The sequence below is a fragment of the Polistes dominula genome, unplaced genomic scaffold, assembly GCF_049000335.1.
Source record: "Polistes dominula isolate Pdom_NZ unplaced genomic scaffold, Pdom_raw_medaka contig_73, whole genome shotgun sequence".
Classification (NCBI taxonomy): domain Eukaryota; kingdom Metazoa; phylum Arthropoda; class Insecta; order Hymenoptera; family Vespidae; genus Polistes; species Polistes dominula.
The window spans coordinates 8,159,598-8,181,049 of NW_028300951.1; the positions used below are offsets into that span (position 1 = coordinate 8,159,598).

Consider the following 21,452-nt stretch of genomic DNA (forward strand, 5'->3'; position numbering starts at 1 on the left):
TAATCGTAATTTTTTTTTTAAACTAATATTCATATTATATTAAATTAATTTGTCTATTAGAACGTAACTAAAACAATTTCAAACAATATTGATAAGAATTTGAGATTATTTTTAATGAAATGTTACTATCAAAAACTTTGTCGGGGAATATTTCCGTTCTGTTTGTCACCGGGTGATCTAAAAATATATGACTTTAATATTTCTCTATGTCAATCTTTTTTTTCATGACCGTGAAACGTTCTTCACGGACACAAACAGAAAGAGAGAGAGAGAGAGAGAGAGAGAGAGAAAGAGAGAGCTATCTCAAAGATAAAAAAAAGGAGAAATAAAAAAAAAAATAAAGAGAAGATGAGGATGACTATGTTGCTAAGATGACTCACACTTTAACGTACACCGTTCAAGATTGTTTATTCTTGAATATTCGAATAGTTCGCGACCATAATCTTATGTTAGTTAAGGCACATAGATTAATGATTCATTGATTATATATTTTATAATTATTTCGATAAGAGGTTTGTCGTCGATTATTGCTATTGTTTATAACACATACTTTGTTATAAGTGATTTAGAAATGTAAACGTATTACTTGCTGCTATTAATCGATTTGATTTTATCATTGATTTTACTTAATGTTAATAATAAACTTTCACGTTGATATCATTTAGATGGATTTGGAATAATTTATGATTATTTTGTTCGTATTAAATTTTTTTTCTTTCTTTTTTTTTCTTTTAATTATCATTTTGTTTTTATCAAGTTTTTATTATTTTAAGTATGTTTTACAAATTTAATATTATTACGAATAAATTAATATTAATTATTATTAATGCGAATAAATATTAATTAAATAATTAATTAAAATATTAATTTTAATTATTAAATTTAAAATTATTTATATAAAATATTAAATTTAATTGATTAAAATATTAATTTAAAAATAGTATTATTATTAATTTTATAAAATTTTATAAATAATTAAGTTATTTTACAATAAAAAATATCGTTACTCGTCGAGTCGGGGGAATCTAATTACTTTTCTTTTTGCGTTGTTGTTGTTGTCGTTGTTGTTGTTTTTCGTAGAAAAATAGCTGTCAAATAAAAATGAAGGTAGAAAAAAAAAATAAAATTTAATAGAGGTCAAAACGACTAGACGGACACTTTTATAAATGTGCAACACATCAAGTTGACGATACAATAGGATCGGGAAAAAACCGCAGCAACGCGAAAAGCAACGGATATCGATCGATCGATGCCAATAACCTCACCTCTTTCTGACGTTTTACGGCTTTCGCAAAGTTTGTTAGGGTTATTGCACTGAAAACCAAGTAATTCCGGTGGATTCCTTTAAAAACGCAGTTGTCTTCCGACCTTTTCTTTATCTTTCCAATAAATGTTCTACTTTTCTTATACGTGTTACTCGTCATTTCATTTAAAAACTTTGACAAAATTTCTTCGTTTATTTACCTAAATTAAATAATACAATAATATTCTACTTTCTAAAGTCAGCCCAATTGTTAATGTAATATTTATATATTTAAAAATATAATAAATATATAAATATATAAAAAATATAATATGCGGGATTGGTTGAACAGAGTTGTAAGCTAATGTTCGACTCAAAATTTTTCAACTAGCTTACATATATTGCAAATTAATATTCAAATTTTTAATGTTATATTATTTAATATATTAAATAGTTTGGTATTGAGAAAAACATGTTTAATAATTTATATATAAATAAATAACATTATATATTCAGTATTTCATATTACTACTACTACTAGTATTACTACTATTATTAATGTATTTTTACTAATCAACTTTTAGTATTTCATAACTCAAAATAATTAAATCTTAATATTTTTAAATAATATTTTAGAAATAAAATTATATATATTATATTATTATATTATAATATTATAAATATAATAAATAATATTATAATATTTCAATATTATATTATATTACTTAAAATAATAATATATTTCAATATAAAATATTTTATTATTAAAATAATACACAAATATACAAGGTGTCTTGTACCTAATGGTACAAGTTAATAGGGTTGTGTTGAAAACAAAACTTTTTATTCTATAATATGAACACATTTTACTCTACATTTTTTTTACATAATTTTTCATGTAAAATCACCCAACCAATAACTTGTACCACCATTCATAGAACACCCTAATGAATGAAATTAAATATAAACCATCCTGTTAGTACAATATATATATAATAATAAAATAGTAATTATATTTTTTTGAATAATTATCAATTATAATTAATTAAGGATACGTAATAAAGGATAATTGCATAAAATAAAAGTCAAGAATGTAAGAAAAGCACGTAATGCATTTGGAATTTTTTGTTTTCTTTTTTTTTTTTTTTGTAAATGAAAAAGATTTACTTTCCTCATTTATTTCATGTCATTTATGTGATTTTACATTACAATGATTCGCATAGCGTTTTTCTCTTCTCGTAATAGATATTTACTATACTTACATTACAAGTATATTTTATTTTGTATTTCTCTCTTTTTAAACATTAATTTCGTTCATCTTCTAACGATAAGTGTGATCGAACGGGAGCCGTTTCTCGTAAAAATGTTTTTTATTTTTGTTAACCTCGGGGAGAAAATTCCTATCGTTTTATTTTTCTTTCATCTCTGAACTATTTATGATCATAATTAAATAAAGCGATCGATAATCAGCCTTTTTTTTCATTATTTCATTTTATTTTTTTGTTTCTTGTTTTTTTATTTTTCTCTATTTCTTTTTTTTCTATTTTTTTTTTTTATTTAATTTTTTTTTTTTACGTCAACGAATCGACGTGACATTTTTAGAAGGAGAAGAACATTTTTCTATTTTTTTTTCCTTCTTTTTTTCAAGCTATTAAAATGTATTCGCTATAAAATATATTACAATTTTGGTCTTTTCTTTTTCTTTCAAAAAAAAAAAAAAAAAAAAAAAAAAACAACAGAGAGAACAGAATAAAATAAGAGTATTAATTATTTTTATGTAAAACAGCCGTTATATATTGATTCGTTTATTTGTTAATTAATTTATTTATTTGTAGATCAAAATTTTATTATATATATGATGACGGGTTGAAATGTTTAATTTTTTTTTTATTATCATAAATAAAAATGAATTCGACTGAAAATAATTGTTTTCGTATTTGGAAACCTTTCAATCCGTCCGTGCAAACAAAAAGAACATTTTTCACAATAAATTTATATTAAATCATTGTATTTAATATAAAAAATAATCTGGAATTAGAAAAATATGCGTTTGTTTAAATAACAATAATAATAATAATAATAATAATAATAATAATAATAATGATAATAATAATAATAATAATAATAAATAAAATTTATTTTGTAAATTTGCTTAAGAAACTCGTAGAAGAAAGATGAAAAATGACTAACTATCGTGTTAATTACACTTTTTCCTATTTCTTTGTTTCTTAAACAGCATTTTTCTTCATTTTGTTTAAATAATCTATTTCCTTTCTTTTGACATTGACGAGATGATTTTTTCTATCATACTTTTTTTTTAACCTTTCGACAAAATCCTCGGCACGATGCAAAGGAAAATTTAAATATCGTTCTCTTGTGATTTTTATTATTTTGTTGTTTTTTATTTTGTTAAATGTAATACTGATTGCAATATAAAAAAGAAGGGGATTAGTGAGATACGTGTCTACGTCATCAAAGATTTTTTTTTTATTTAAAACGCAATCAAACGACGAAAATATCGTCACCTGTTTCCGATTCTTCTCTCTCGTCTCATTTTGTTCTATTGATAAAAATAGAATAAAAGAAACCGAACCATTTTTTCTTTTTTCTTCTTCTATAAAAAAAAAAAAAAAAAAAAAAATCCTTGAATACGTGCCTTCTATTTTTTTCTTCTTCGATAAGTAAAATGTCAAATATTTTTTGTCATTTTCTTTTAAAAAATTGTCCTGAATATTTTTTAAAAATAATTTCCATTTTTTTCCTCACATTGTCATCGATGTAATATTTTTTAAACATTTTTGTAATAAATCTTTCATATAATTCGTACTATTATCGTCTATTAACGTCTCCAAAATGATAAAAATTCATAAAAATAAATTATTTTAAATATAAATAAATAAATTACATATATGACCATTGTTCGCAATTCATATTACACGTACGATAATACTCACAGTAGGATCGTGATCATTATTATCGATAATTATGACAGTATACTAATAAATAAGTTCAATAATTCATACAAATCTTTTTTTTTCATAATTTATTTTAATATTACAATTATTTTATATTATAAAATAAATCGAAATTAATTTGTTTGACTTAATTGTTAGTCCATTGTCATAATTACCGAACATACACACACAACACACAACACACAACATGCACACATACGCGCGCACACACACACACATGTGTAAGCTAGAAAAGCAGCGCGAGTCCGAGCAATTTGAGAACGCTGAAAATCAATCGACCCTAAATTTTTCCTTTTTTTCTTTATTTTTAATCTTTCGTTAGTATCGAAGCTTCTTATATTATATTTTATTATATTATTATTAATTTTATTTAAAACACTCTCTTATAAATAAAAACTCACACTTTTGTTAAATTTATTCTCTTCTAATCGTTCATCAAGCACACACACACACACACAGACAAACACACAAACGCTAATCAAACATTCACATAAACATTCGTTCATCTTTCTTGTCTTCATTAATTTTTGTTAATTTTAATTGTTTATTTATTTATTTATTTTTCTTTTTCTTTTCATCGTTGATTTTTGACACCTGTCGCCATCTATCCGTATAACTATGATCTAATTTTTACTCTCTCTCTTGTTTTATTTTTTTGTTAGGTATCATCGAACGATACTTCGACTATCGATAAGTCAGAAATTTTTATTTGTATATTTTTTATTTTTAAAAATAATAATTAACGATAACGATTAAAGATAATAAAAATTTATCTTTAATGTTATTTAAAAAGAAAAAGCTGTTATAATATCGTTATATTGATTCACCATTACAAAACAAGAATTGTTAATAATAATTCGTAATAAATTGTTGCTAATACGTTGACAAAACTAAGTACGTATTTATTAAAAAAAAAAAAAAAAAATCAAAACAAAACAAAATTCTAAGTACTGCGAATAAACTTTTGTTACTTTTTCTCCTGTCGAAAAAATATGGTATTGTTCATTTTGTAAAAACCTTCCACCCACCATTGAATTTGTAATTTAATCATCGTTGAATTATTTTTCACGTTTTTTAAATTTTCATCGAAACATATTTTTCACTTCTTTTTTAATTCGTATACACATATTCCTCTCTCTCTCTCTCTTTCTCTCTCTCTCTCTTTCTCATTCTATGTATATATATGTATATATGTATACGTATATATATCTAAAGTTATATTATATTGCAATTGACATACGTTTTTAGATTACTATTATTATTATTATTATTATTATTATTATTATTATTATATTTTTTACAATTTGCAGCATCCTTCGGATTGAACGAAGGTCGCCGTATAATAGTGGCCGCACTTATTTTATTACTTCCTTCTTTTTCTCTCCCCTCCCCCTCCTAACCAATCTTTTTTTTCTTCTTCTTCACTTTTAATCGTTTTGTTTTTTTTTTCTTTTTATTTCTGTCTTTTAATTTTATCATCTTCTTTATTCGTCAACCGTACGATTTGTGTGATCTCAATGGATTTTGTATTTTGCGTGTACGCCTGTGTATATGTGTGTGTGTGTGTGTGTGTGTGGTTTGTAAAAACATTTTTATAGCACCGATATACCGTTCTAAATACTTAGAACCGTTCGTGCTTAATGATTTTACTGTTTTTCTTTTTATTTTTTTTTTTTGTTTTTTGTGTTAGTGTAACACGTACGTTTTTTTTTGTAGGAAGAACATCGTTTTTTTTTTTTAATTTTCTCTTTCATTTGAATTTTTGTAAATTTTATATTTATTTTATTTATTTATTAACGCAGCTCGAGAGAAAACGTTGTCGTAGTATATATATATAATGATATTTAATTGAATACAATTTAATAAAATAATAATACAATCTTTGTGTGTTTTTTTTTAATTATATGTTTATTTGTTTTTTTTTCTCACTTTCTTTTTTCGTCTTCTCTCTTTTTCTTTGTTTTATTAATTTTTTTTGGGGGGGGATGAAAATGGCGACGATGTTTGCTTTGATTTTTCTACCTCTTTTTTTTTTAGTTTTTTTTTTTTATTTTTGGTTTTTGCGACATTTTATTATCGATTTTCAAAGATTCTAGTTTCGGCTTAGGCACTTTCAGGAAAATAATTATAACGGATTGTGTGACAATTTTTTTTTTTTCATAGCAATTAAAAAGCGAATGAATTCTTTTTTTCCCTCAAAGATGTTGGAATGTATTTTGTTGTTTATTTTTTCTTCATTTTTTTTTGGAGGCGGGGGAGGGAGATTATTTTTATTGTTTTACTTTAAACGTAATTTAGAAGTATATATATATGTGTATGTATTTTACTAAAATGAAAAAAAATGAAAAAAAAAATACGATCTCTTTCCATTGGTCAGCTTCGCCATTTTTTTTTTTTTTTTTTAACAACACTATGCATTATAATTATATATTTACATACGCGTGAAACAAGCCTAATTTTTGCGAGATATTGAAGGAGACGACACGAAGGTACGAAATAACAATTTTTTAAGGGTTGGTAAATGTAGGAGAGAAATGCATGACGGGGGGAAGAAGGGAGGGATTAATTTGTAAAAGTAATTTTTACAAAGAGACAAATTTAGGATACTTTCATTTCTCGATTCCCTTTTTTTCCTAATTACGCTCGTTTCTTCTAGCGAATTTTTCGCTAAATGGACAAATTAATTTGAACAATTATATTAACAATTAATTTTTTTTTTTTTTTAATGAAAAAACTATGTCGAATTTTTTATTATAAAAATCGACGAATGTTTTAACGATCTCTCATTTGTCTATTAAATAGGATCAATCCTCGTTTAGATTCTTTTTTTTTTTCCTTTTGTTTTGAACACATTGCAGGATCAAGGTTTTATGCAATTAAATAGGAAACACACATTTTATATATACATACGTTTGGATACGTATTTTACTTTTCCTAATTAAAAAAATAAAAATAAAAATGAATAAATAGTATCGTTAATTCTTTCTTTTTTCCTCTTTTCTTTTTTTTTTTATTAAGTAATAAATTTTTATATACCATTACTTTTATATAAATACCTTTATATATATATATATAAAGGTGCATCAAGAAATTTTATTTTTATTCTCTCTCTCTCTCTCTCTCTTTTCTTTGTGTTTTTACGAAAAGAAAAAAGAAAAAATAATTTCATAAAAATCTTGTCTTTGATTTTAATGTTTTTTTTAGAGCTTTTAAAAGCTTCTAAATTACTATGAATATATTTAAAAAAGAAAAACATCGAGGAGAGATAAGAATTTTGTGAAATATGAAGGTTTTCGTTTACGTGAAAGTACCTACAGCACTGTTATGACAAAGGTAGGAGAATATATCATTCTATATTTTTCTTGTCTACTTGTCTTTAAAAAATTAAAAATAAAGAAATTTCATTTCTCTTGTTCACCCTTTCCCTTTGTTTATTTCAAATATTTATAAGCTTTCTTTAGTTTTGGTTTATTTAGAAAGCCACGTTTTATCCTAATCGTTTATTTTTATTTTTTACTCTTCTTTCAATTATCGTTTCGAATTAATCTGTACAATGTAATATCAAACACACCCATTTTGAAAAAACGATAAAACAAAAACACTTATCTATTTAGCGTGATAATTACTTTTCGTTGACTTTTTTAATTACTTAATGATTAATATATATGTATATACTGTATATATTTAATTAATCATTCTTGTTTTTCATTCAATTTCTATCCTTGAGTTTTCTTAAAACTATAAGAAAAATAATGTAATTTTCTCCCAACAAGTTTCATTTTAAAAGGATTAAATTTCACTTACAAACAACTCACTGTTACGTCCTCAATTTGAGACAAAAAGAAAGAAAGAGAAAGAGAATCGAGTTTCATACCCCATTATGCTCAAATTTCGAATCGGATAAATACGATCTCACGTATTAACACTAAAAAAGAAACATGATGGAAATTATTAAAACGAGAGAAATACTTTGTCTCTATGTACGTACACACACACACACACACACACACACGTCGTACGAGTACATATATTTGCATGTGTGTACGTTTAGGAGAGTCATGAAGAAAATTTTTAAATATCATATGTATTCGTGTATGTATATGTGTGTGTACGTATGTGTACGTTTAAGAACACATGTAGAAAATTGTGACTGACGTTAATACGTATATACGAATGTATATGAATATGTATATATGTGAAGAAAATTTAAAACGAAGAGAAATATTTGATCTGTTTTAATATGCGTACATAAATGTGTACGTTTGTATGCAATGTACATATGTTTTACCTTTAGGTTGATACATTAAAATATTTCATTGCACATATAAGTAAGGACATGTATGTATGTATATACGTATATGTGTATTTGTATGTGTAAGTAAAATAACACGAAAAATATGTAAAATAGAATAGAATGCGTTAGTATGAATTATATATATGAAATATATGTGTTTAGTATGAATTTGTTTGCTTCTAGTATTTTACATATGGTAAGTGAATACTCGTATAATGTATATATGTATTATACATAATATATGAATACATACATTTTATGATCAAACAAATCGGATTCAAAAATTTTGAATGTGTGAATATGTGTGAGTATGTAATATATGCGTCAATGGAACTTTTAATGTCAATGTGTTTTTCAAATATTTCAAATATGTAAGTAAATACTTTTATATATGTATATGTGTATATATGTGTATGCACTAAAAAAGTATGGTAGAGAAACGATGTATATATGTATATATATGGTACCTATTTGAAAATGTTTGCGTGAATATGTTTGTTTTAATTGTAAGTAAAAAAGATGAAAAAAAAAATAAAACAATGATGAAAAAAAAAAATTAGATCGAACTTTCTTCCTCGATCGTGCCTCGCTCGTTTCAATGGATTTTCTAAACTCGCATAATTTTTCAAACAATTTCTCTCTCGATTCATTGGAAATCATCAAACGAAAATTATATTCTCCTATAGGATCCCATTAGAACAAGAGTGGGGGTAACTTTATTCATTTTATTGCAAGCCACATAATTTTTATTAATCAAATTCACCCCCACCACCGTCACTACTTCCCCCACTCCTTCCCATTGCCAATACTTAAGCAATTTTGTGATTGGTAACCGGTAAATATCGGAAAAATTTCCTATATATGTCATTTAACACTTTGCATTTCGGTCAAGCTTGTAATATATTTATACTTGATTATGTAGAATGCAAAAGGGTTCAAAATTGTTACTTGAGGACCGGTAAGGAGGCTTTAAAATCTTTCAGTTATCGGTAACCATTCATTCCTTTCTTTTTGTCAATTAACATATGGAATAATTAATGGTTTTTTTTTTGATTAATTATTGTTAAACAACAGATGATTATACTGTGTTGTAATAAAGCAATATTTTTGATTTTCTATCATTCACATTGAAATATAACCCAGTAATAATCGGGTTTAGTTTTTTTGGAATATTTTATGGAGCGTTTTATCTGAGTACCTTAATAATTAACAATAACCAATCATTCAATTATTTTCATTAACATTTTTCTATTAATTTAATTTAAATTAATAATTAAATATAAATAACAAATGATTATAAGCACGCAATAAAGCAACAATATTTTTGATTTTCCATCATTCGCATTTAAATAGAACCCTGCAATACTCGGGCTTAGAGTTTTGAACATTATAAGAAATGTTTCTGAGTACCGGCAGCTTTTTTAAATCCTTAATTTGTAGCAATCAATCATTCAATGTTTTTCATTAACATTTCTTACAATTATCTTTGTTTATATAATTTAATTTAAACAATAATTGTGATTATATATAAGCGTGTTGCAGTAAAGCAAAATTTCTAATATTTATTAAATATCCATTTAAATATATTGTAACAGATATCTGCGGTACTCAGTTTTAGATTTGAAAAATTTGCTTAATTAGATACCACTCCAGTAGGATTATTCAATAAATAAAAATAAACGATAACCATATGAAAATAATATTGCTTATATTTCATTTTACCAGAACAAATAAGCAACAGAACAGGGTTATATCAATTAACCATCCCTGTATTAACACAATTCTCTAAAACAGTGTTTCTCAACCAATAAAAAACGAACTTTTTACTATTATTAGATTATGTTAAATTTTAGATTGAATTTAGAAATTTGTTACCTTAGACAAAAGCAAGAAATGTAATAGATAAATCTGTCGAAGATTTATAAAAACTATTAGTTAAATATATTTTTAACGAGTTAACAAAAATTTATAAATTTATAATAAAATTTATAAAAACGTAATAAACAAGTAATAAAATAATAAAAACAGTGTCGTTAGCTTAAACAAGAGTTTCCAAATTTTTAAATTTTAAACATTTGGATCATAGTAATATGATTAAAAACAAAAAGAAATGTTGAAAAACCCTGCTCTAAACTGATAATTTAATTCAATATATTTATATTGATTATGTTTAAACAATTTTCGGATCAGATTGTCATCGATATTTCGAAGAGATTCTTAAAAATGATAACATATAATAGATTCATTTATTTAATCGATAATTAACAAGCATCACAACCGAGTCTCTCGTTCTCTTTTTCATTATTATTATTATTATTATTAGTAGTAGTAATATTATTATTATTATTATTAATATTATTATTATAATATCATTATTATTAGATATTTCTTTTCTTTTTTTTTTTCATAAAAATGTGATTCGTTTCTCAAAGGTACAGGCAACTTTGTTTTACACATTTTTTTGCTTATCCTTAATTACTCTGCGTATAAATGTATTAGTATACTAAAAAGATATATAAGAGATCGATCTTCTCGATTGTATTATTTTTTTTATCAATGATAAAACAACAACTTATACAAAAATTAATAACTTTTAAGTGTATCTAAGAAAACAAGAAAAGGAGAGAGAAAGAGAAAGAAAGAGAGAAAGAGATAGATAGAGAGAGAGAGAGAGAGAGAAATAGAAACGACACGTTCCTCCCCCATTATCATCATAATCATCATCGTCGTCATCGTCATCACCATCATCATCATTTTCATCGTCATCGTTATCATAATCATCATTATCATCCTTATTATCATAATCATGATAATACACGATAATCGTGATCATGCCGACACAAGCACGGTATAATCGATGACTCGGAATCTTCGACTTGGCACTGAAGAGAGCTAATTAGCAACGAAAAAAGACGACCTTGAACTGGTCATCATCATTGTAGGGTCGCATCAAAATAGGCCGAACTTGGTCCTGAGGAATTCCTTCAAGGGTACATAATATTGGTTCCTAAAAGCCACCATTTCTGGCGTTTTACGCAGGCTGTTAAATATCGTAGCATCCGTTTCAAATATCATTATCAAACTGACGAAAAATGCTGTTAGGACAAGCATGAAGGCCGGAACGAAGCGTCGTAAAATTCGCATACTCCTATGCCTCAACTTTCCTTGAAATCTACGTGCCAGATGAGACTGTTGTTGTTGTTGTTGTTGTTGCAATTGTTGTTGTTGTTGGTGTTGATGTTGATGTTGGTGTTGATGCTTCTGTTGCAAACAAAGCTTCGAATTTTGAAGCTTTTGCATTTTTGGTACAGGCGTTACCGATCGACTATGTGGTTTACCGGATGCGTCCAATAATTGACTCTCCGATGACGAATGATCGAAGGAGTCTCTGAAGTAATAATCGTTCATCTCGCCCTCGTGTTGACCGACTGTAACAATAGATTTGGTCAACAATTATTTAGATGTATCATTTTTTCGGATTGTTTAATGTTATTCTCATTCATCGTCAAAGTTCAATCAGATTGGCTCGGAAAGTTAGTGCCAATATTTCCCCCACCCCTGCCCAAATAACAATTCCAAAAGAATTTGTATATCAGTAGACGTTTTAAAATTTGGCACGAAACATTTTTTGCGAGTAAGCCAATATACTTGAAGAATGAATGAGTGAGATGAGGGCTAAAATTTCTAGGTCCTACGAGTTGAAAAGATTCTGGTAATAGATCGATTGTTTTGATCAAAACAAGAATCTTTTCTCACGACGTTTCGCTCAAGAACAGGCTCGACATCAAAGGCTACATGACGACTTATCTTTAACAGGCGCAGGCCCCATGCTTCACCGCAATAATAATATGCGAAACAGAAAGTAATTTAAAAGTAAATGTAAAAAAAGAAAAAAAACTATATATGTATGTATATATGTATATATATATATATAGATATATAATATTTATAGATATATATTATAAATAAATATCTAAACGTTCGAACGCATTAAATCAAATAGCGCATTGGAAATATAAAATAGTTTGGAATATATAGAAAGATAGAAAGAGAAAGAAAAGGTAAAGGAGAGAAGGAGAGGGAAAATAGATAAAGAGATAAAAGAATATAAAGATAGAAAGAAAGGAAATAAAAAGGATAAAGAATCTCAGGATGATCCTTTATAAGATGGATCCATAGGGCCGAGATCTTACCTGAATTTAAAACAGAATCGATTCCGTTTCTATCGTCATGCTGTGAAGTTAGCCGATGATGATCGTAGTAAACAGAACCGTTGGTAGTAGAAGTAGTAGTAGTTGTAGTAGTAGTAGTAACTTGAGAAGAAGCTTTTGAGTTTTTTGACAACGTTCCCATTGTAGTCGTCGAGTCTTCTTCAAGTGTCGTCTCGTTGTTATTGTAATAATAGTAGTTGTAGTTGTTGTGGTGATGTTGTTGTTGTTGGTTGTGTTGTTGCTGTTGATGGACCTTTCTTACCTGCCACGAATCGTCTCGAGTTGGTTCGAGTGTATTGTCGAGAACATCAACATTGCTTTTCGAGTTGGTCGTTGAAACGTTTCCGTTAGCTAAGAAGACACGTTTTTTCGATGTCAATGACATTGGTGTAGTTGTCAACGATGTTGATGGCATCGTGGTTGAAGTAGTAGTTCCATTAGTATTAGTAATGATTGTTGCTATTGGCGAGGATAATGAAGAGGAAGAGGAAGAGGAGTAGGATACTGACGTAGACAAGGACGGTTTGCAGGCTGGTACCTTGGAGGTCTTGATTATCAATGCGGTAGACCTGACGACCTTGGGACTCTTTTCAAGAGCGTTTATACGTTGCCTGACGACGTTATCGATATCACGACCAACTAGCTCTTCCGAACCTATCACTATTCTCTGACTGTATAACGCTTGTGGTCGGTTCAACGTGCTCTTGGGAAATTTTAGTTTAACTTTAGCGTGGTTGTTTGTGGTTGTAGTAGTAGTAGTAGTACTAGTAGTAGTAGTAGTAGTATTGGAGGTAGTAGTAGTAGAAGTAGAAGTAGTAGAAGTAATGGTAGTGGTGATGAAGGTGGTGGTGGTGGTGGTGTTGTTGTTGTTGTGGGTGGTGGCACTCACATGCTTATCTTTTTCGTCTAAGGCTAAAAAAACAGAAAAAAAGGGAAGGAACAAATAAACGGTTGAAAAAAAAGAAGCCAAAATAATAAGCGCCAGGTGATATTGCTGCGGAAGCTGCGGAAGCTTGATATTACGACGACAAGTCGTTTTGATTCGTTCATTTTTATTTTTTGCCTGATAACAATCGTCTTATGTTTGTTATGTTTGATTTGTAATAAAGAGAGAGAGAGAGAGAGAGAGAGAGAGATAAAAAGAGAAAAGATAAGATTAAGTGCATTATTCCATCCTCTACAAAATTCTATTATTTTAAGTAAAATATATATTTTTAAAAATTTTTTTTTTATTAGTTATATAATACATTACTTTTTAAATATTATTCATAGGGTTTCTCAAACGAATGCATTCAAAAAATTTTGAAAGTTAAAGTCTTATATTATACATTAATTTTTATATGAATATAATTAATATATGAGAAATTATACATTTATAAAGGGTTTATTATTTAGATATAATATTGACAATTTATTTAAAAATTAATATTTGTTTATTTCTCTCATTGAAAATATTTTGAAAAATAATCCGTTTACTGTGTAAGTTTTATCTGACAACGATGGTAATATAATTATTCGTTAAACATTTATATCATAAAATTCCATCCCTCTATCTCTCTCTTTTTTTAACTCGTTACATCATCATGACACTTCACGACACGCCGTGTTAATGAAAAAATTGTTTCGTATCTTTAAAAAACGATTGTTAACGTGATCTAATTAATTAAATATATACAGGTATGTACAAATATACAAACACACACACATAAATAAATAAATATACTTTTTTTCTTTACATGTTTTTTTTTTTTTAAATGTCGAGAAAGGATGTAGAGGAATTTTTTCTCTCGTTTGTTCTTCCGAATATTTCTTTTTTATTTTACTTTATTTATCTGACCATTTGGTTCGTTTGTGTATGTGTGTGTGTGTATTAATTCAATATCTATTGGTTCATGCAATCGAACTAAAACGTGATCATTTTGTACATGCATTTCTCTTTTAAAATCTTCACGAGTCGTTGAATCGTACGATGATGATCGAAAAATTAATTATTTCTTTATTTTTTTTTTCTCGAAGGTTTTAATAAAATTTTTTGTCGACGATTCAACGTTGACTCATTTAAAATTGATCAAAGAGAAAAAATATCATTATCACGTTTTATTCTAAAGATTAAACATTAAAAAGTGCTAGTTAGAATATTATTTATGTATGAATAATTATAAAAAAAATAGCCCAAGTCGAATATTTCTATGCCCATACGTATATTTTTATTTTGTTGTTTATTAATTCAACGTTATTAATTACAATATAATAAAAGTAATGATCATACATTGACTTGGGATACTTTTATAATCAACATTTTTTATAACTGTATCAATAAAATCAATACCTACGTAACATGTTATACGAGAATAGAATAAATCTTTCAATAAAAATAATAATACCAAAAATAATAAAAATATAAATCTATTTCATTGATAAAAAATACGATAATCCAATATTGAAATATTTACAAACCAATGAACAAATTCTTTACAAAATATATTCTTGCAAAATAATTCCCAATCGGAATTGATACATGAATATGAATGAATTTATTTTTTCAAATATATAAAACAATCCAAGACACTTTATCGTATTAATATTAATTAATCTTTCTGATTATACGTAAAAGCACAATATATACCTACTCCTTTTCCCTTAAGTTTTATAATTTCATAAAACAAAAAAATGAAAGAAAAAAAACCCCATAAAAATATATTAATCTTGTCTTTAATTAATTATTGTACATACGTATAACATGTTTCAATGACAAACGAATAAAAGAACACATTCACACTAAACGCTTGATATGAATAATAAAAAATAGACAAAAGACATACTTAGTAAAAATTCTAAAAGAAAAATTACCAAACACGACTAGATAAAACAAACAAACAAACAAACAAACAAACAAACACAGACACACACACTAAAAAAAAAGATAAAAAATATAGACCAACCATTGTTTCTCCTTGCATGAATCTCTTGGTCCTCCGATACGGTCTCCAGGAGTGGCAAGGTATTATCTGGACAATAGGGTGAACTGAGAGGTACTCCGGTACCACCCTCAGACATTCCGGTACCATCCAATCCCGCACTGTGACAACTACGTGGTAGACTGGAATAACCTATTCAAAAATCGTATTATAATTAGACACGTATATGATTGTTAAAATGAATCCTATCGTTAAAATTATTATTATTTTTATTCTTATAAATTTATCTTTTATTCTACGAATATATATCATACGCTTATATTCGAGCACTTTTTTCTATTTAGATCACAAATCGTAAAAGAGATTTTTTATTTTTCCTTTTTTTTATATGTTGCAGATGATAATTCGAAATAATTCCGATTACGAATATTTTGTTATATCTTTCTGTTAATTTGTTTTTTTTTAATTTTATTTTTTATATTTATATACGTTTATGTTCGTTCAGAAGAATATTTTGATTGATGTTAAAATACAATAGAAGAGATTATTTATAATACTTGTGCATTATTTGATGATATATTTTTAATGCAACGATTCAACGATTTTTTTTTTTATTAGCATTCTCTTTAAATTCGTTTGATGCGTATGAATCTGTATGAAAAAATATTTATATATTTTTTTTGAAAGATTATACGTACAAACACATCTCCCTAGAATACAGAAATTATTCTAATACGCGTTGTATTATTTTTTAATTTGATTTTATTAAATTAGCTTGTGATTTAAGATAGAATTACTAAAAGTTATGATATAAAATAAATTTTGAAGATAGTATATGCAACCATTTAACATTTAAATAATAAATCAGTAAGATAAATTCAAAGTATTAAAAAAAAAAAAAATACAACAATAATATCAGAAAAATATTATATGAAATATTAATTAAATATAATAAAAACAAAAAATATATCTACAATATTTATAAATGGATCATTTGATACGTGATACAATTAACGTTAATAAATAAAAATATTTTAATAAATAATTCATATAATATAATAAGTTATATATAATATATAAAATATTATATATAATAAATATTAATAAATAATTTATATATAATAATACATAAAATACATTTATATATTAAATATATATAATAATTAAATATAATATATAAAATATATAAATAATATATATAAATATATTAATATATAAAAAATATATTATTTAATAATAATAAATATATTAATATATAAAAAATATATAAATATATAAAAATATAATATATAATATATATAAATAAAATATAAAATATATATAAAAAAAATATATATATATATTTCTTTTAATTATATATATATATATATAATAAATTTTAATTAGTATTTTAATAAAAACACATATATATGTTATATATATATTAATCAATTATATATATAAATATTATTTATATTTTTTAATAATTATAATTAATTATTAATATACTGTATTAATACAATAATATATATATATATATATATATATATATATATATATTAATTATAAAAATTTATAAATTATAAAAATAATATACTAACGTATTTCCACAAGGTCCTGACTAGGGGTGCTAGGGGTGGCCGGTACGCTGCTTGCTTTTCTTCTAAGACACGTCGTTTGACAACGTTGAATAGGTGGTTCCTCTTTTCGAAGTGGACCCGTTTCCTCTAGGACTTCCCTTTCCGTTCTTCCTGTGTATTTGAATTTAGTGCCCCAAGAGAATATTGATCCTCCACTGACCACAGGTGCGTCAGATGCTTTCGGCAAACTATTGTTTTCAAACAAACACAAATCAAATTTATTCCAAGTATAATTTCATTATTGAAAAACTACAATATTAATAAATATAACATAATATATTATCTTATGAATAATAAATATATACACGTATTTATGTATAATAATTCAGTGGATAGCAGAATATTTATTAGATCAGTAATTTTATTTGATCAGCTTGATGGAACGTTTTTGAACGTAAATAAAAATATTCAATATTAGAACAAATAATATTAAGCTCCCTTTACACTATAATTATATGTCTGATTTGTTATTTGCCTATTTTGATTTTTCTTTTTTTACAGTTTTGGTATCTTACATAAAAATTCAAATATTTCATTTATCGTATTATGTTTACATATCTTTTTTTTTTTTTAAATATGATACATTTTAATTCGATTATTTTCATATTCTTATTGTTATTAATCTTAGAACTATCGTTTAGAATTGTATCGAACGAGAAAAACAATTCTAGTTTTTTTTTCATTTCGCATTTTTGGTTACAACTTTTTTAATAAAACACTTTTATAAAGTTTATATCTTTATGGAACGTTTATGTGTGTGTGTGTGTTTCTTTTTGTGTTTCTTATTTTTATTTATAGAACAAAATTGGTAAAATTTTATCAGGGGAGAAAGAAAAAAAAAGAACTAGGACACCCTGCATAAGATAGAATAGTTTTATATGTATCTATGTAGTAGATGTTCGTGTGTGTGTGTGTACAGTAGATGGAATGGTCGTTGCACATTGCACATTGCACTTTTACCCTTAGAGAAACCGACAAAGGCTTTGACCCGATTCGTAAAACTCGATCGGTGAGAAATACCCATATATCTTTCTTTCTTTCTTTCTTTCTCATGGATACAAGCAACCATAAATTTCCTTTACACTTCTTTCTTTTGACTTTTTACTAAGTATATTTCTTTTTCATTTTGTTCCATTAAAACAAACTCTAAATGTTAATAACACAACCGTATATCAACTTGTTTTTATTTTACAAACTTTTGATACGTTTGAGAGAAAATTTAAATATAAATTAAAAAAAGAAGTTTAATTATCTTCTCGTTAATTTATATTTAAAAAGAAAAAAAAATGGAAACGAATCGTAAAAACTCTTTAATGACATTTCTACGACAATTTATTTGAAAATATTTCAATTTATAAATAAATAAATAAATAAATAAACGATTTCTTCTCTCTCTCTTTCTTTTCAAATTAATTAATAAAATATAAATTAGTACAAGTCAAAGATATATGACAATTGTAAAATTTAAAATAATTATTATTTGAAATAATAAATTTATTTTTAAGAAATAGACCAATTTAATTACATAAATAAACAAATAAATACAGACAAAGAATATTATATAATTTTTAAATAGAAAAATCTTAAAGAAAAAAAGAAAGAAACTAAATGTAATAAATTTTATAAAACTTAAATCGTTGTTACTAGAAATACCAACACACACACACACACACACACAAATAACAAAATCAATTTAAAAACGTAGAGTAAATTGTAGAACAAAATCTATTGTATCTAAAATTAAATTCCCCCTTTATTCTTGTTCTTTTTTTTTCTTTTTTTTTCGGAAAGGAACAAAATCAGCAATTCGATTGGACGTAGAAACAATTTGCCGCATCGAACAATGTTGCAAAGTGTATCGGAGATAGTAGATAGTATTACAGTTTGACGTTCACTATATAACGTGGATGTATAGTGAACGAATAGACAGGTTTAGCTAGTCCAGTGGTATACCTCGAGATATCCAATTAGATCGATGCATATGTGTCGTTCACATCGATGCACCGAACTATTGCACAACGTTGAACTGAACTAAAACGCATAGTGCATGGATCGAACTGCATATAGAAATTCATCGAACTGCATCGACAACGTTAATGAACCTCACGAGAATTAATAGACAAATATTATAGTCAATATACAATATATTGATTCATAATTCTTTTTTTTTTTTCTAAAAAACAAAACATTATTATTTCGTTTAAAAATATATTTTTAAACTGTTAATATAATCAATATAATTATATAAGGTGATTTTCTCGTTTATCTTTTTATTATAAATTATCATCTTATTTTTGTGTTCATTTAATATTTGTTTTCTTTTGAAACACAATATGATTACTTTGTCATTTAAATTATTAATTATATACGTGACAATTATTATATTTTTTTGTATGATTTATTATAATATCTTTTTTTTTATTATTCGTATTACCTTTTTCTTTAACATATTTTTGTGTTGTATATAAATAAATATTAATATTATATGAAGAAAAAACAAAAAGTATGCTTTAAATTAATTGGTATTTAATTAACGTATTATGTTTCTTCACCATTAATTTTGTTATAAGAGTGTAACTTATATACATACATTATTCCATTAAATAATTAAATTAATATCATATATATATATAATATTACACACATATATCAAAAAATAATATATGATTAAATAATGTATATAACAAGAATTATTGTATAATTAATATATTTTTATTGATTTATTATACAATTATGAAAGTGTTAGTTTAAATATGTAATATTATTCAACAAGAATAATAAACTTTAACATTTAGATAAAAAAAAACAAATGATATTATTATTAACACTTTTATAATCATTGGATTTATCGAAATATATAATTAATAAAAGAAATTGAAAAATTCGTAATTATTTCCTTACATGAGATAGATAATAAATTCTTCATCTTAAGTGTTCATTCTTCTTTTTATGACGATGATAAAGAAAAAAAGAACAAAAAAAAAAACCCAAAAATAAGAAAAAATGTCTTGACAAGGCCCACTTCAAAATGAACTAATTAATAATCTAATGTAAAAGCTAAGCTGATCTATGATCTCTAACTAAAGTTACGATCTAGCTATCGAAATATTAAGGGTTAATCTGTTTTTCTTATCTAATTTATTAATTTAATACTAATATCAGACTTCTATTTCTAAATGAATTAATTATTATATATAATGAATCACACACACAGGTGTATTCTTAACATGTTGTCAATTTTAAACAATCAATATTTTCTTGTAATACGATATTACAAAATTTGTATAAATCGAAACATATTTTAGAATTATGTAAAATTTGGAAATTATATATATATTATTATTATTTATTATATATATATATATATATATATATAATAAATTGGATGACAAAAGATTATTTTGATATAAGAAAAATAAAAAATAAATAAGATACACAAGATGATCATTCATGTATTAAAATACTTAAAAAATAAATAATAATATTTGTGAAACGAATTTTTGATCGATTGAGTAAACATTGTATTTATTTAAAAATAAACTGTTTTAATTTTGACATCAAATTTGTATCAATTTGAAAAATATAGTAATACTAAAATATGTTTCAGAATTTGTGTGTTGAAAATATTGAATGTTTATATTGCAAGCAAAAATCATGTATAGAAATTCATTAATTAATGTATTAAATCTAGTAAAGAAAAAAAGGAATCCATTATTTTTACAATTATTTAAACATTTATTTATTAATTATTATAATGTTGTATTGAATAATAATATCCTATATTAATTCTATATGGATTCCTTCTTTTCCCTAGACCTAATATATATGTATATATACTATATACATATATGAATAAAATTAAAAATATAACTAATAAGTCGTACATATAAGGTACGACATACTTACGTGAAAAACAGCATTTGCTCGATGGCGCATCTCCATACGTGACGGCAATTTGAGCCTGTGGGACACTTAAATCCAACTGTGTGCTTTTTCTGAAAATCGTGGGAAACAATACTGTTCTAAAACGTCTCTACTCTATGGTTTTTTAATTACGGCTTCTTTACGATTCAATACCTCTCGGATGCACCGAGAAAAATATTATCAACGTTTCGTCTATGATATTTTTTTTTCTACCTTTAAAAAAAGAAAAACAAAAAGTGTATATTAAATTTTATTTAAACCAAAAAAA

General features: G+C 25.2%; 1 protein-coding gene across 3 annotated transcripts in view; it reads right to left on the reverse strand.

Moving 5' to 3' along the window:
• Positions 1-2,405: 2,405 nt before the first annotated feature.
• Frmd5 (FERM domain containing) overlaps positions 2,406-21,452 on the reverse strand; it is an 83,882-nt gene continuing 64,835 nt past the window's right edge. For all 3 annotated transcript variants that reach the window (XM_015326907.2, XM_015326908.2, XM_015326909.2), the window contains 5 exons: positions 21,167-21,255; positions 17,222-17,448; positions 15,666-15,833; positions 12,706-13,635; positions 2,406-11,940 (listed from right to left, as the gene is read on the reverse strand). In XM_015326907.2, the coding sequence (XP_015182393.1) occupies positions 11,462-11,940; positions 12,706-13,635; positions 15,666-15,833; positions 17,222-17,448; positions 21,167-21,255 (1,893 nt within the window). In that variant the 3' untranslated portion in view covers positions 2,406-11,461. The remainder of the gene's footprint in view (positions 11,941-12,705; positions 13,636-15,665; positions 15,834-17,221; positions 17,449-21,166; positions 21,256-21,452) is intronic.